The 16,717-nt window shown below is 36.0% G+C and overlaps 1 protein-coding gene across 1 annotated transcript in view; it reads right to left on the bottom strand.

The window, feature by feature from the left end:
- The window catches only part of LOC103506222 (probable G-protein coupled receptor 158), a gene marked incomplete at its 3' end in the record, with an annotated part of 85,617 nt that overhangs the window by 23,488 nt on the left and 45,412 nt on the right, over positions 1-16,717 (bottom strand). The window contains exons 2-3 of the mRNA XM_017442766.2: positions 7,331-7,452; positions 6,373-6,440 (exon numbers count right to left, since the gene is read on the bottom strand). Coding sequence (XP_017298255.2) covers positions 6,373-6,440; positions 7,331-7,452 — 190 coding nt within the window. The remainder of the gene's footprint in view (positions 1-6,372; positions 6,441-7,330; positions 7,453-16,717) is intronic.

The raw sequence follows: 16,717 nt of genomic DNA, 5'->3' as shown, positions 1-16,717 counted from the left end.
AATTCCATAAGAAATTCTGAAAAGACCTGTTTTCCTATTTATATTAATACATCTTCATAATAGCTCCTATAATGTGTAGGATGTCCATTTCAATTGAAAGCAAATGTTGATCAAAGAGGAAATGTGGGCAAGAAAACAAGTAGGCGAACTGTATTTTCTACCAAAGGAATATAAAGCAGTACAAAGAAGTAGATCAGAAAGAAGAAAGAGAAGTAGAAGATGAAGGAGAAGACGAAGAAGAAGAGCAAGAAGAATTCCTTTCTCAAGTAGTGGGAAAACCTGGAAGTAGCAAAACACGAATTCATTGAAGCAAAAGAAGAGGAAAGGGATGAGGCAATGTGGGAAGAACAAGGAGAAAACGAGAGGAGAATGTGGATAAGCACATGAAGGAGAGATCAGGAGAGGAGACAGGAGGAAGGTAAGAAAAACAATCAGTGACGTGTCGTGAGAATTAAGTTCAGGGAAAACTCTGAAATTCGGAGGAAACTCCAATGTTCGGAGAAAACTCTAAAATTCAGAGAAAACTCTAAAGTTCAGAGAAAAACTCTAAAGTTCACAGAAAACTCTAAAAATCAACGAAAAACTCTAAAGTTCACAGAAAACTCTAACGTACAGAGATAATTCCAAAGTTCAGCAAAACTTCAAAGTTCAGAGAAAACTCCAATGTTCAGCAAAACTTCAAAGTTCAGAGAAAACTGTAATGTTCAGAGAAAACTCCAATGTTCAGAGAAAACTCCAAAGTTCAGAGAAAACTGCAAAGTTCAGAGAAAACTCCAATGTTCAGAGAAAACTCTAAAATTCAGAGAAAAATCTAAAGATCAGAGAAAACTCTAAAGTTCAGAGAAAACTCTCATATTCAGAGAAAACTCTAAAGTTTAGAGAACACTCCAAAACTCAGAGAAAACTCTAAAGTTCAGATAAAACTCAAAGTTCAGAAAAAACTCTAAAGTTCAGAGAAAACTCTAAAGATCAGCGAAAAACTCTACAGTTCACAGAAAACTCTAACGTACAGAGAAAATTCCAAAGTTCAGGGAAAACTCTAAAGTTCAGAGCAACCTCAGAGATTACGCGCCCTAAAGTTCAGAGAAAACTCTCATATTCAGAGAAAACTCTAAAGTTTAGAGAACACTCCAAAACTCAGAGAAAACTCTAAAGTTCAGAGAAAACTCTGAAGATCAGCGAAAAGCTCTAAAGTTCACAGAAAACTCTAACGTACAGAGATAATTCCAAAGTTCAGGGAAAACTCTAAAGTTCAGAGCAACCTCAGAGATTACGCGCCACTGACTTGTAAAAGCTTCACGTTTCCAATATTTTGATATTCCTGTTGCAAGTTACAAAGTGCAGGTATTAGCAAACAGGAAAGTAGGTATTAGGAAGGATTTGAAGCTTCTCAATCGGTTTTGATACTTTGGGAATTTCTCACAATGATTTTCAATTGCGGTGGAGAAAGTTCAAGGAATTCTGAAGATGTCTTTTGTCAAAATGAGATTTAGTGTGAGATAGAGCGATTGTGATAATGTGTATAATATAGGTAAATATGTAGGTATCTATAAGATGATTAATTTGGGTTCCAAGTAGGTAACTCCCTTAAGCAAAAATTTATTGAAGCATACGGAGATATTTTGGACAAAACAATGGATTTCAATGCGAGCCATCCTATGTGAGTTTTGGAGGAAGAAAAGTTAGGTATAAAAGAATCAATAGGTGAGAAAAAAAATAAAATAAAATTAAAAAAAAAAAAAATAGTGATAGGTGCCAAAAGTTAGGGTGGAAGAACTCTACTGTTGGGTTACTTCCCCTGATTTAGGTTATTGGAATGCTATATTATAGTATTGAGCTTCAAGACATACATAGAGTTCAATATCAGAGTTCCGGAGCCCAGTCACTCGATTGGGCTTCCAGCACCCTAATTTTTATACCTACAGTGTAGGTAGGTATGTAAATAAAAATATTATAGAGTAAATTTGAATAGAATATACCTTGTTTATCCTGCTCGAATGAGACTAAAAAGTCCCTTTACCCCAGCAGTCTAAACAAGGTCTCGTGTATTTTATGGGTTTAACATGGTACAATACATAATTAATACAGTAGACCTTACTTAATTACAAATCTGTATGTTGATTGAGCCGACTATCTACATTTTGTAGAGCGGACAAGTAGGTAGGTGGTATACAAGTAACAAAGGTATCCTATTGGATCTTGGAATGCATGGAATTGAAAACTTTTGTACTCGTACGTAACATAGGGGTGTCTGGTTTTACTAATTTCCAGCTGAGTCAGTATGTGATATTAAAAATCTACAGTGTGCTGATTAAAGTCCAACACAAGTAGGTACCTAGGTGTTTTGGAATTTTCAATTATGTCCTATCTATAGATCACCACGTGTAGGTTGTCTGGCGTTCTTAGATCAATGAATAAGTAGTCACTTTTTTTTTCCTCCTTTTTTGTGGAAATAGGTAAGACCATCCTCTATATTGGCCTAGTAAATTATCAGAGATGAATACGAAATGCTTAGTCATCATGTATGAGAGTAAATTGACTACATTTGTGTCGACATGACAAAGTCTACAAAGATATAATATTTCACCATCAGATCAGGAAATGAAAGCTGAAACCTCTATTCTTGTTTCCGAAAATTTTCACAAAATTATGACGAACTGCTGCCTACCACATTTCCTTTCTATCCTTTCGTCATTTCTGTTTATTCCCGTTTCTCTCTCTCTCTCTCTCCCTCCCTCTCTCTCTTTCTGTTCCCTTTCATTCACTCTTTCTTTGTCCTCATCTTCTCGTTTTATGGTCCTCTCGTCTCTAATATCTCTCTCATATACTCTTTCTAGGTACATTTTTCCCTTCCTCTCCCCCTTTCTATTGCTCTCCTTCAGAACTTCCCTTTCACCTATTTCTTCTTCTCCATCCATTGTCAAAGAGAAATCGCTCTTGGAACGGCTGTCTTTCTCCTGTATTAGCCTCGTTGACTCGTTCTTTCTTCGATTTCGTCAATAGCCTGCGGCACGATAAAGCCTTCGAAAAGACACGAAGGAGAAGAAGAGGAAGAAGAAATCAACACCAACGTTAAGCTTGTTCACAGCGAGAACAATACAAATTGTGAATCACCAACGAGGGCGCCGTGCACCTCAGTGTCCATATTATGCAATATGCAACACAAAACACAACTTTTTTCCATCTGGTAATCGCGAACAGAACAAATGGCTTGGAAACACAAAAGAACAAAGGTATTCAAAGTTGGAATGAGGGAGAGGGGGAGAGAGAAAATTGAGGTGAAACGAGAGAAAGAAGGAGAGGGAGAGAAAAGGAGAGAGAGATGAAAGGGAGAGGCAGAGAAGGGGGGAAATTGAGGAGAAACGAGTGAGAGAGAGTAAGGAAAGAGAATGAGACAAAAGCAGAACAAAGGACTTAAAAAGAAAGAAAGAAAAGAAAAAAAAAGTGAATCATATCTCTTTTTGTTTTAGCACCTTTTTAATATTTTATCTTGAAAGAACTTTAATGTGGGACTCAGATATGTTTCAAGACTTGGGAAAGGTGACAATTGTATCCCCGAGACTTGTTTATATATAATTCATCACCAATGACCGAAACATGGAGTTGAGGACCATTTGGTTAAATTTATCGACAATATTCTCTTCTGTAGCCCTGGGTATGCAGGGGGCTCTAAAATTCCATAAGAAATTCTGAAAAGACCTGTTTTCCTATTTATATTAATACATCTTCATAATAGCTCCTATAATGTGTAGGATGTCCATTTCAATTGAAAGCAAATGTTGATCAAAGAGGAAATGTGGGCAAGAAAACAAGTAGGCGAACTGTATTTTCTACCAAAGGAATATAAAGCAGTACAAAGAAGTAGATCAGAAAGAAGAAAGAGAAGTAGAAGATGAAGGAGAAGACGAAGAAGAAGAGCAAGAAGAATTCCTTTCTCAAGTAGTGGGAAAACCTGGAAGTAGCAAAACACGAATTCATTGAAGCAAAAGAAGAGGAAAGGGATGAGGCAATGTGGGATTTAATTGAAAGCAAATGTTGATCAAAGAGGAAATGTGGGCAAGAAAACAAGTAGGCGAACTGTATTTTCTACCAAAGGAATATAAAGTAGTACAAAGAAGTAGATCAGAAAGAAGAAAGAGAAGTAGAAGATGGAGGAGAAGACGAAGAAGAAGAGCAAGAAGAATTCCTTTCTTAAGTAGTGGGAAAACCTGGCAAAACACGAATTCATTGAAGCAGAAGAAGAAAAGGATGAGGCAATGTGGGGAGAACAAGGAGAAAACGAGAGGAGAATGTGGATAAGCACATGAAGGAGAGATCAGGAGAGGAGACAGGAGGAAGGTAAGAAAAACTTATAATCAGTGACGTATCCGTGAGAATTAAGTTCAGAGAAAACTAAAAAGTTCAGAGAAAACTCTAAATTTCAGAGAAAACTCCAAAGTTCAGAGAAAACTCTAAAGTTCAGAGAAAACTCCTATGTTCAGAGGAACTCCAAAGTTCAGAGAAAACTCTAAAATTCAGAGAAAACTCCAAAGTTCAGAGAAAACTCTGATGTTTAGATGTTACCACCGCCACAATCGTAGTACGGCTTACTCCACTTTCCATCCTCGTAGTTCACACTGAGGATTTCATCAGGAACCCTATCGGTGTGCGAAGTCTCGTTGTAAGTGTACGTGTTGTAACCTGGAACAAAAATTAGAGGACTGGATTAGACAAGAAGACTAATGAATCTTACAACAAAAACAGGACAATATCAACAAAGGCATTTGGGGTTGACCGGAGAAGATTTAGATGATTTTGATATAACTGATGAGATAAGTTTAAAGAAAAGTGGTTTGATAGAGGGAACTGTAATTGCTAAGGTCTTATCGTCCCGAAGCAAAGAGAAAACGAAACAAAATAGGAGAAAGCCAATCTTTTGTAACAAAATTTTGAGCTACCTATGTAAGGGGAAACGTCCTCTTTGGACAAGTCTATGCTTTGGGGCTGGGGTCACTGGGTTTACCAGTACTTTCAATCCAAAAGCAAAAATTATTACCCCAAATCTGCAACGAAAGAACTCGTAGGTATATTCCTCGGGTATCTTACGTAAACTTTACAATAAGAGTAAACGACTATTATAAGATAAGAGCTATATTGTTGCACATTCTTCAACATAGATACAAGCTAAATGAAAATGTCTTTGTTAAAAAATGTTTTATTTGTAGTTTTATGTCAACACAAGTGCATGATCACAACGCAAGGCGCAGGGATTTGTTTTCATTATGATAAAAGCTTGTTTGTATTTATGTTATTAGGATGCGGAATGAGATTCATTATTGTGTTCTTGTAAATTTGTAGCATCGTGTACCTACCTGGTAAGATGTCTCATTTATCACAAGTTGCTATAGGCTATAGTTGCCTTATGGTAGGTGTATTTATTTTAGGCGTTTTATTCGTAGGTACCTACTTAAAATCAATAAAATGATATCGTCCATATCAATAGAATTACCATAATTGAACCAATATTATGTAGTACATAAATTAGACCGCAAAATATCTACTTGTTATCTCTTCTGTGGAGCACATTGCCTACACAAAAAGAAAAGCAAGGCATTCATAGAAATATTCATTTATGTTGTGTTATTTTTGCAATAGATTCCTACCTTACCTACTCCACAACCCACTCATAAAAAGGTTGGAAGAAAGAGTGAGCGTTATTTTTTCAATGCAGTCGATATTTTCACTTATTAGTCTGTTATTTTCTTGTTTGTTTTATTTTATTTACCATTATTCAGTTTTTCCTCACACTTGACTAAAAACTCCCACACATTTCACAATATTTATCCCTAATTTCTCACAATGATTTTCAATTGCGGTGGAGAAAGTTCAAGGAATTCTGAAGATGTCTTTTGTCAAAATGAGATTTAGTGTGAGATATAGCGATTGTGATAATGTGTATAATATAGGTAAATACGTAGGTATCTATAAGATGATTAATTTGGGTTCCAAGTAGGTAACTCCCTTAAGCAAAAATTTATTGAAGCATACAGAGATATTTTGGACAAAACAATGGATTTAAATGCGAGCCATCCTATGTGAGTTTTGGAGGAAGAAAAGTTATAAAAGAATCAGGTGAAACGCTCTCAAAAGAGGTGAAACACCTACTATCAATATTTTTTTTTTTTTTTTAATTTTATTTTAGGTATTGAAACCTACTTGTTATCATTCTTGTTGAGTTTATAAAGTAGTGCCTACCTATGTACCTAGCTATCAGAAAAAAAAATGACTGAAGAAATGCAAGGATTATGATTAAAGGGAAGAGAATAGAGAGGGAGAAAGTAAGAAGGAAAGAAGAAGAAATAATGATAAAAAAAGAACAAATTATGAACTCACTTGAAGAAGTAGCTGTTGTTAGCGTTGTTGTAGCCGAAGAAAGGCACCGTATAGGTTAGCATCCAGATGTTGCCCCACTTCTCGTCTTGCCATCATATTAGACTCACAATCTAACATCTCAACGTAAGTATCACAAAGCGGGGAATCTGTCCAGGAAACAGAAGGCGCCTGTCAAAAACAAAGTCGTTCCTGGTCTACGTTTCTCATCATGAGTTTTATCGCAGGACACATTTCTGTCCCTTTGTATCATGTTAAGCGTGCCGGGAGGCGCGCGAACATCAAAAACTTGAGTAATATTAACAAAAACCACCTCAAAAGAGAGAAATTCCCTCTTTCCCAACATCACAATATTAATCAACTAAAGGCCCGTTGAAATGAAAGAAAGCACAGTGAGAATTGTGCTTTCCAGTAGATTCGTCAAAAGTTGCACCCTACTCCCCCCAAGGAAAGGTATCAGAACATTTGAGAAAGTTATTATAGAGAAAAGTTCGAAACTTAATCTGAAATAATTAAGTCGGAAGAAAATTATAGATTTGAAATATGAAATGGAGAAAGCTCAAGACTCGGGTAGCTTTTGTGCACGAAACCTCTAATTCTTGCTCGTACTAAAAAAAAGTTCTTTTGCCCAGGAAAAAGAAAACCTTTTATTTGTTACCTAGGTAAGAATTTCACATCAAATTGAAGAAAGTGTTTGGTTTAGTTAAAAAAATCGATTAGTCCCATTAAATTTGAGCAAATTTAATGCCAGCATTAGGTAGGTACAGATAAATGTGAATTACTCTTGTGTTGCCTTTGATTTTCCTTCTGTATTCACAAGAAACTAGACCGTTTTTCATCCTGTAAATCCTGTTTATTCTAGCTTTGTATCATATAAATTTCCGAAGTAGGTAGGTAGTTACGTTCCCTCCTTCCCAACATCCAGTCTTGCCAAGTTTAACCACAGCCACAGCCTCAAGATGTTGCCACCGCCACAATCGTAGTACGGCTTACTCCACTTTCCATCCTCGTAGTTCACACTGAGGATTTCATCAGGAACCCTATCCGTGTGCGAAGTCTCGTTGTAAGTGTACGTGTTGTAACCTGGAACAATTTAGGAGGACTGGTTTAGACAAGAAGACTAATGAATCTTACAATACAAAAGAAGGACAATATCAACAAAGGCATTTGGGGTTGACCGGAGAAGATTTCGATGATTTTGATATAACTGATGAGATTTGATAAGTTTAAAGAAAAGTGGTTTGATAGAGGGAACTGTAACTGCTAAGGTCTTATCGTCCCGAAGCAAAGAGAGAACGAAACAAAATAGGAGAAAGCCAATCTTTTATAACAAAATTTTGAGCTACCTATGTAAGGAGAAACGTCCTCCTTTGACAAGTCCTTATGCTTTGGGGCTGGGGTCTCTGGGTTTACCAGTACTTTCAATCCAAAAGCCAAAGATTATTACCCCAAAATCTGCAACGAAAGAACTCGTAGGTATATTCCTCGGGTATCTTACGTAAAATTTAAAACAATAAGAGTAAACAACTATTATAAGATAAGAGCTATATTGTTGCACATTCTTCAACATAGATACAAGCTAAATGAAAATGTCTTTGTTAAAATGTTTTATTTGTAGTTTTATGTTAACAACACAAGTGCATGATCACAATACAAATGTAAAGAAAAAAAATAAAAAAATAAGTAAAAAAAAAAATCGACGAATATATAAATCAAATGAAAATAACAACATAAACAAAATAATCTTGTTATTTTGCTTCACCCTCCCTCTCTCTCTCTCTCTCGCTCTCTCCCTGAATATTTTCAATGTGAAAAACGATATTTTCATCCGCAAAATTGAATAGATTTTCTCTTTCTGATAGGGTTTTATTTTTCTCTCATGTTTTGTTAAAGCATTATTTGAAATATCAGTGGCTATGATCAAGGTCAATGTGAAAACATTTAAAACAAGGGATAAACGCTGAGAAATATGGGATTTTGAACAAGAAATTCCAAGGGAAAGAGAAATTCTGCCATTTTTCCGAGGTGTTATAATGGAACATGTTTCTTCTTCTGGGAGTATTCTGGACACTGACATAATGTGTAAGCTGTACGTATGAGGAATGAAAACATTCCAGAAAACTAACCACACAAAACACAGGGACAATAGATTTTCTCTTTCTGATAGGGTTTTATTTTTCTCTCATGTTTTGTTAAAGCATTATTTGAAATATCAGTGGCTATGATCAAGGTCATTGTGAAATATTTTAAAAATATGATCAGCACAGAGAAATACATATTGGGAAATTTTAATCGTGAACCAGAAATTCCAAGGAAAAGAGAAATTCTGCCATCTTTCCAAGGTGTTATAATGGAACATGTTTCTTCTTCTGGGAGTATTCTGGACACTGACATAATGTGTACGCTGTACGAATGAGGAATGAAAACATTCCAGAAAACTAACCACACAAAACACAGGGACATAAAGAAAACTTTTTGACGAAACATTTTTCTGTCAGAAACGAGAGTCCTGGAAAGTTTTTCACGATAATGCTCATTTTCTAAATGTTACACACATGTTTTTCATTTGACTGAAATTTTGACGTTTAAAGTTAGCAAACTTTTCCTGTCACTTAACTTTGTTATGCTGGGAATTTCGAGGGGTTGATTTTCATTCATGATTTACAATAGAGGTACTTTGGGTACCCGTGTGTTTAATGAAATAATGACTTATTTTTACCTCTTCATTATTTTGCACACATGGAATGCATGGAATTGAAAACTTTTGTACTCGTACGTAACATAGGGGTGTCTGGTTTTACTAATTTCCAGCTGAGTCAGTATGTGATATGTATTAAAAATCTACAGTGTGTTGATGAAAGTCCAACACAAGTACCTAGGTGTTTAAGAATTTTCTATTATGTCCTATCTATGGATCACCACGTGTAGGTTGTCTGGCGTTCTTAAATTAATGAAAAAGTAGTCACTTTTTTTTCCTCCTTTTTTGTGGAAATAGGTAAAACCATCCTCTAAATTGGCCTAGTAAATTATCAGAGATGAATACGAAATGCTTAGTCATCCTGTATGAGAGTAAATTGACTACCTACATTTGTGTCGACATGACAAAGTCTACAAAGATATAATATTTCACCATCAGATCAGGAAACGAAAACTGAGACCTCTATTCTTGTTTCCGAAAATTTTCACAAAATTATGACGAACTGCTGCCTACCACATATCCTTTCCATCCTTTCGTCATTTCTGTAAATGAAAGAAAGCACAGTGAGAATTGTGCTTTCCAGTAGATTCGTCAAAAGTTGCACCCTACTCCCCCCAAGGAAAGGTATCAGAACGTTCCAGAAAGTTATTAGAGAGAAAAGTTCGAAACTTAATCTGAAATAATTAAGTCGGAAGAAAATTATAGATTTGAAATATATGAAATTGAGAAAGCTCAAGACTCGGGTAGCTTTTGTGCACGAAACCTCTAATTCTTGCTCGTACTAAAAAAAAAGTTCTTTTGCCCAGGAAAAAGAAAACCTTTTATTTGTTACCTAGGTAAGAATTTCACATCAAATTGAAGAAAGTGTTTGGTTTAGTTAAAAAAATCGATTAGTCCCATTAAATTTGAGCAAATTTAATGCCAGCATTAGGTAGATAGGTAGGTACAGATAAATGTGAATAACTCTTGTGTTGCCTTTGATTTTCCTTCTGTATTCACAAGAAACTAGACCGTTTTTCATCCTGTTTATTCTAGCTTTGTATCATATAAATTTCCGAAGTAGGTAGGTACGTTCCCTCCTTCCCAACATCCAGTCTTGCCAAGTTTAACCACAGCCACAGCCTCTGATTGTGAGAATATAAGTAAAGAGATATTTCAAGTTTTCAGCCTCATCTTAACAGTGTAAGCAAGGCATGTTCTATTCTATTCTAGCTAGGTACTTTGTAGAATTCTATTCTATGCTATTTACTGTTGAATAAACGCAAGGCGCAGGGATTTGTTTTCATTATGATAAAAGCTTGTTTGTATTTATGTTATTAGGATGCGGAATGAGATTCATTATTGTGTTTGTGTAAATTTGTAGCATCGTGTACCTACCTGGTAAGCTGTCTCATTTATCACAAGTTGCTGTAGGCCATAGTTGCCTTGTGGTAGGCGTATTTATTTTAGGCGTTTTATTGGTAGGTACCTACTTAAAATCAATAAAATGATATCGTCCATATCAATAGAATTACCATAATTGAACCAATATTATGTAGTACATAAATTAGACCGCAAAATATCTACTTGTTGTCTCTTCTGTAGAACACATTGCCTACACAAAAAGAAAAGCAAGGCATTCATAGAAATATTCATTTATGTTGTGTTATTTTTGCAATAGATTCGTACTCCACAACCCACTCATAAAAAGGTTGGAAGAAAGAGTGGGCGTTATTTTTTCAATGCAGTCGATATTTCCACTTATTAGTCTGTTATTTTCTTGTTTGTTTTATTTTATTTACCATTATTCAGTTTTTCCTCACACTTGACTAAAAACTCCCACACAATTCACAATATTTATCCCTACCCTAGCTCTTACGACCTGCATACACTGGGAAACATTTTTGGAGAACATTTGTTATCCCAATGTGGAAATATGTACAACTGTTAAAACATTGTTATATTTGTGATTCAAATGATTGAGAGATCCTCATCAGGAACATAAATTTGTTTCCTGTTTACATTGGACATCATTCTGGTATGTTTCTGCGTCTATGTTTCCAGCAAGAAAGATCCATTAAATTTGGAAAATTGCAGCAATAAATCTAAATTTAATTTGGAATTTTATTGGAATTTTAGCAATTCCAAATAATACTTTTAAAAAACATTGAGCATAAAAATGCCGGCAACAATGCAACATTCGGTGGTCAGTAACTATTCGTGTAATTACTAGTACTAGAAATGTACATCTGGTTGATCTAGTTTTCTTTGGTACTATCTATGCATCATCAATAAAGATACCAAATACAAATTACATAATTATGTATGTATAAGAGACAGCGATTATAATAGTAAGTTGAATGAGGTGATGAATATGCTCAATGGCCAATTGGCCATGGTTAAAGTGGTTCTTTTAATCAGAGTCAAAATAGAATGAGAAAATCTGAAAGAGAAATGGAAATGAAGGGAAAATAAAGATGCAGAAGGAAACCTTGGATGTTAAAATTCCAACTAGAAATCTTACGATGATACTTTATCCCTACCCTAGCTCTTACGACCTGCATACACTGGGAAACATTTTTGGAGAACATTTGTTATCCCAATGTGGAAATATGTACAAATGTTAAAACAGAAATATGTACAAATGTTGTGATATTTGTGATTCAAATGATTGAGAGATCCTCATCAGGAACATAAATTTGTTTCCTTTCCACAATGGACATCATTCTGGTATGTTTCCAGCAAGAAAGATCCATTAAATTTGGAAAATTGCAGCAATAAATCTTAATTTAATTTGGAATTTTATTGGAATTTTAGCAATTCCAAATAATACTTTTAAAAAACATTGAGCATTGAAAGAATAAAAATGCCAGCAACAATGCAACATTCGGTGGTCAGTAAGTATCCGTGTAATTACTTGTACGAGAAATGTATCTAGTTGATCTAGTTTCGTTACTATTGTCTATGCATCATCCCCAGTTCCCTTTCATTCACTCTTTCTTTGTCCTCATCTTCTCGTTTTATGGTCCTCTCGTCTCTAATATCTCTCTCATATACTCTTTCTAGGCACATTTTTCCCTTCCTCTCCCCCTTTCTATTGCTCTCCTTCAGAACTTCCCTTTCACCTATTTCTTCTTCTCCATTTTTCTCTCCTTCGCCTCTTCCTCATTCTTTTCCTCTATTTCTCCATCACCTCTTCCTCTCCTCTCTTCTTCATCATTTCTCCGGTATTCTTTTTCCCTCTCTTTTCCTTTTCAATCAAACTTCAAATCTTTTTCATCCCTTCTTTGCCCCCTTCATCTATTATTTTCCATCTATTCCCTATCCTTCTCCTTTCCACCTCGTCTTCATTCCGTTCCTTTTATCTTCGTCCTTTCTCTATTTCCCTCTTCTCTCCTTCATCCCTTTTGCCTCACTTAATTTCTCTCTCTACTCCACTTTATCCATTCTCCTCTTCCCTCCTCACTCTACAATTCGTTATCATTCATGCATAAATCCCTGATTTTTCCGAACCGTCTCAAATTAGAGTCGAATGTACGAACGCCTAATTTGTCGTAATTTTCCGGCACATTATGGAAACGGTATTGAGGTATGGAGACGGCAGTATGGAAACGGCAGTGAGATACGTAGATATTATGAAATGTAAATATGTATCTTATTCTGTGAACAATTTGTAGCGAATTAACATTATTAAAGGCAACAGAACAAAATACCTTTTGTGAAAGAAGATACTGGGTATCTAAGAAACATTATTAAAGGCAACAGAACAAAATACCTTTTGTGAAAGAAGATACTGGGTATCTAAGAAAGAATGGATGTCCAGAATCTACATAGATGTAAGAAGTTTCTCTGAATGTATTAGGTACATATTACCTAAAAGATTAAATTGGTGTATTAACTGATCGCAGGGCTTCCACATTCTTACAAAACACTTCGTAGAAGCTTAACCCATCCTCAAACCAGGGCTGCATGAAAAGCATTTTGCTGACTCGAGTTTTTCATATTGTTCAAGACCACCACGGGGATACAACAATCAGCATAAAACCTATGGAAAGAAATGTTCGATCAGCAGAAAATATACTACGTTATACCCAAGAGTCTAGACCTAGAGTACCTTAGTCACCTTAGAGCCTTAGACGGACACATAGGTCTTCGGAGGCTTTTTGTGTGTGGAATAAGACGTACGAGTAAAGTAGGTTATACCTAACGGTTGGTGACAAAAAATCACAGTTTTCCTCATTATTTTCATTCCATTGATAATTTTGACCTTTGTATATATTTCTGAGTGCTTTCTTATTACTTACCAAAATGGAATCATTATTCGCACGCTATTCGCAATAGTAAAAAATAACATAAGAGAACTCTAATAGAGTTTCTACTTCTGAATAGGTTTTGTTCTGCTCTCTCAAACAACAACAAAAAAATCCAAGCTGTATTGAAGAAAGTTAATATTACTAGGAGCAAAGAGCCACAAAAACGTAAATGATAGCAAAACTTTGCAATTTGTTACAAACAGTGAAACTATTTCACAATGCCAGCCTTTTAACTTCACATAGAATTGGACTTCTGAGCTTTTCGGGAAAAACTTTTCTAACAAACAAATCTTTTGTGTCTCTCAAGTTTTTTGAAACATTGTTTTTAACTGGGTCCATACCTCCTTTGTATAGTAGCTTTTTGTTTGAATTTCAAGTTTTTCGAGTGTTCGCAACTCTGGGAAGTATATTCGGGTGTTAGCTAGTTCTTCATTGTTGCAGCTTATTGACGCAGTGTCAATAAATTGCAGCTTAGTCTAGGTTTCAGTAGAATACACACTCTCGCCTCGCGAGCTGTTCTTTCAAAAGTTGTTTCCAGAATTTCAGAAGAAAATCATTTATAGGTAGGAAGGTAGGTAGGTATCTGCCTTTAATGAAAAGCAAATAGACTCTGATGTGATTTCACATTAGTAGGCATGCAGAGTCACTTCAGAGAAGTTTTCATATTGATACCTGCCTAACTTATCTTGTATTTTTCTTTCTTCAATTTTTGCCAAAAGGAAATTCGAACATCGAATCTTTCAAATGGAAATTCAACATCCGCCCGAAGACACCGAACTTTTGTTCAAAATAAATTAAATTCATTAGAAGTTACTTCTCTTCTCTCGTTGTGAGCCACAAAGCCTACTTACATTTCCGACGTTGAAGTAAATGTTTCAAAATAAATCTTATTATTATTCAAAATACCTAAGGACCTAGGTGGGGTAAGTAGGTATTTTAATGTAAAAATGTATTAGACAGGTATGAAAGGTATTTATTTTGGTATCAATTTTGTCTGATTTCTATTGTGCGGAATTTCTATTCATATTTAGAAAGGTGTGAACGGAGGAAAAGAAACAAGAGGGAGAAAGGAAATGGGACAAAACTATGGAAATGAAACAAAACGAGAATAATGCTGCAGGGGTTCCTAAAGTGTACCCCAAGATCTCAAAATTCGAGTTTTTATCCAAGTTAGGAGGATTTGATCATTGGTGAAGGTTAAACTAAGCCTGGGATTCAGCCTTCTAGCACTAAAATCACCCAAAAAGATTCGTAATAAAATGTAGGTACAAGCTAAAGGACCTTATTCTAATTTCCAAGTACTCAAATTCAAATAAAAGTAGCTAAGAGAACCGGAAATAGGTAATACAGGTACATGAGTAGTAACTCAAACGCAGGGGTCATCAAAAATTCTCTATTCATTTGAACTTAACCAATGAGGGTTTCCAGGATTACAAAATTTGAACCTGGGCCTGTGTTTAGAACATTATGGTCTCTAATAGGCTTGCCAAATATCCAAAATGTCGATTCGGGACGCGAATCCGCGAACATAATTGCCAAATCCGCGAACATAATCGTAAAATCCGCGAACAAAATCGCCAAATCCGCGACCATAATCGCGAAATCCGCGAACAAAATCGCCAAATCCGCGAGTTAATCGCGAAATCCGCGAACATAATCGCGAAATCCGCGAACATAATCGCGAAATCCGCGAACATAATCGCGAAATCCGTTCGCGCGCGAACATAATCGCCAAATCCGCGAACAAAATCGCGAAATCCGCGAACATAATCGCGAAATCCGCGAACATAATCGAGAAATCCGCGAACATAATCGCCAAATCCGCGAACAAAATCGCGAAATCCGCGAACATAATCGCGAAATCCGCGAACATAATCGAGAAATCCGAACTTAATCGCGAAATCCGCGAACATAATCGCGAAATCCGCGAACATAATCGCGAAATCCGCGAACATAATCGCGAAATCCGTGCGCGAAATCCGCGAACATAATCGCGAAATCCGCGAACATAATCGCGAAATCCGCGAACATAATCGCGAAATCCGCGAATAGACGCGAACATAATCGCGAATCCGCGAACATAATCGCGAAATCCGCGCGAAAATATATCGCGAAATCCGCGACCATTAATCGCAAAAATCCGCGAACATAATCCGCGAATCCGCGAAAAAATCGCGAATCCCGGCGAACATAATCCGCGAAATCCGCGAACATAATCGGCAAATCCGCCGAACATAATCGCCAAATCCGCGAAACATAATCGCGACATCACATGTAACGATATGTACATAGGACCGCTAAGGTGATAGGTAACATACCTATTATGTAAAAACAGATAAACAAAATACAGGTCGAACCTGGATAACGCAAATGTAATAGAAAGTCGTGTGATGTTCACACCAGATTTTTTCGTTTAAGGCGGTTTAATTCAACATTTTCTCGTTTATAAAGGTTTAGCAAAGTGGAAGAGCAAACTGATGAAAGCATGACAAATTTAAACAAGTTAAGAACAAATTCTGATTTATAGAGGTACCTAATTTTAAAGTTAAAAAACGCGTCCCGAATTTTTTCTGGGACAAAAACGGAAATTCGGGACAAAACGTCCCAAAAAAAAAACTGAACGGGACGCCGGGACACCCCCTGAAATTCGGGACCGTCCCGGCCAATTCGGGACGTTTGGCAAGCCTATCTAAAAGTAAACAAAAAGACACAAAGTTTACCAACCACTGTCAGGAAGAATGGAATGTGTCTGATGATTTCTCATTGGAAAATGGTGGAAAACCACGCTGCAGACGGCAGGCGACGCTATTGACAATAATGAAGCTTGAAATTAAAGAAAATGAAATGAGCAAAATGAAAACTGAGAAAGCTCCATTCTTCGAAAGCGGTTAACACTCCGCTATAGTGGTGGGAAGAAGATATTTTAGAGCGTTTGGAGTTTATGAGTTTTGAAAAAGAGAAAAAAATCTTTTGTCAAATTTAATTAAAAATAGATAAATAAAATAATAATAATAAAAAAATATACCTAAGTCTAAGTACAAAAAGATTTTTCAAAATCATGAATTCATGTCTGTGTTTTTATGGCTTTCTTTTAAGTTGCAGGGTTCTCTTCCACCCACTATTTTTTTGTCTTTCACTGTGAGTCTTTAAGATATTTTACCATAATTATGTTCAAAATTATCAACCCCAGAAGCTACTGTAGCTCAGTTTTTGTTAGCGCTGTGCGCAGTGGAATTTGGATCCGGATATTCGGAAGTTAGTCTATAGTTCAAGTTCAAGTGACAATTTTATTTTGAAAAGTGAAAGTCGAGAAATGATTTTCCGACAAGCGATTAAAATTCACATGCTAGCACTTCTG

This window comes from Diaphorina citri, unplaced genomic scaffold (assembly GCF_000475195.1).
Source record: "Diaphorina citri unplaced genomic scaffold, Diaci psyllid genome assembly version 1.1 scaffold223, whole genome shotgun sequence".
In the NCBI taxonomy this organism is placed as follows: Eukaryota; Metazoa; Arthropoda; class Insecta; order Hemiptera; family Psyllidae; genus Diaphorina; species Diaphorina citri.
This window is presented reverse-complemented; position numbering and strand designations above follow the sequence as displayed.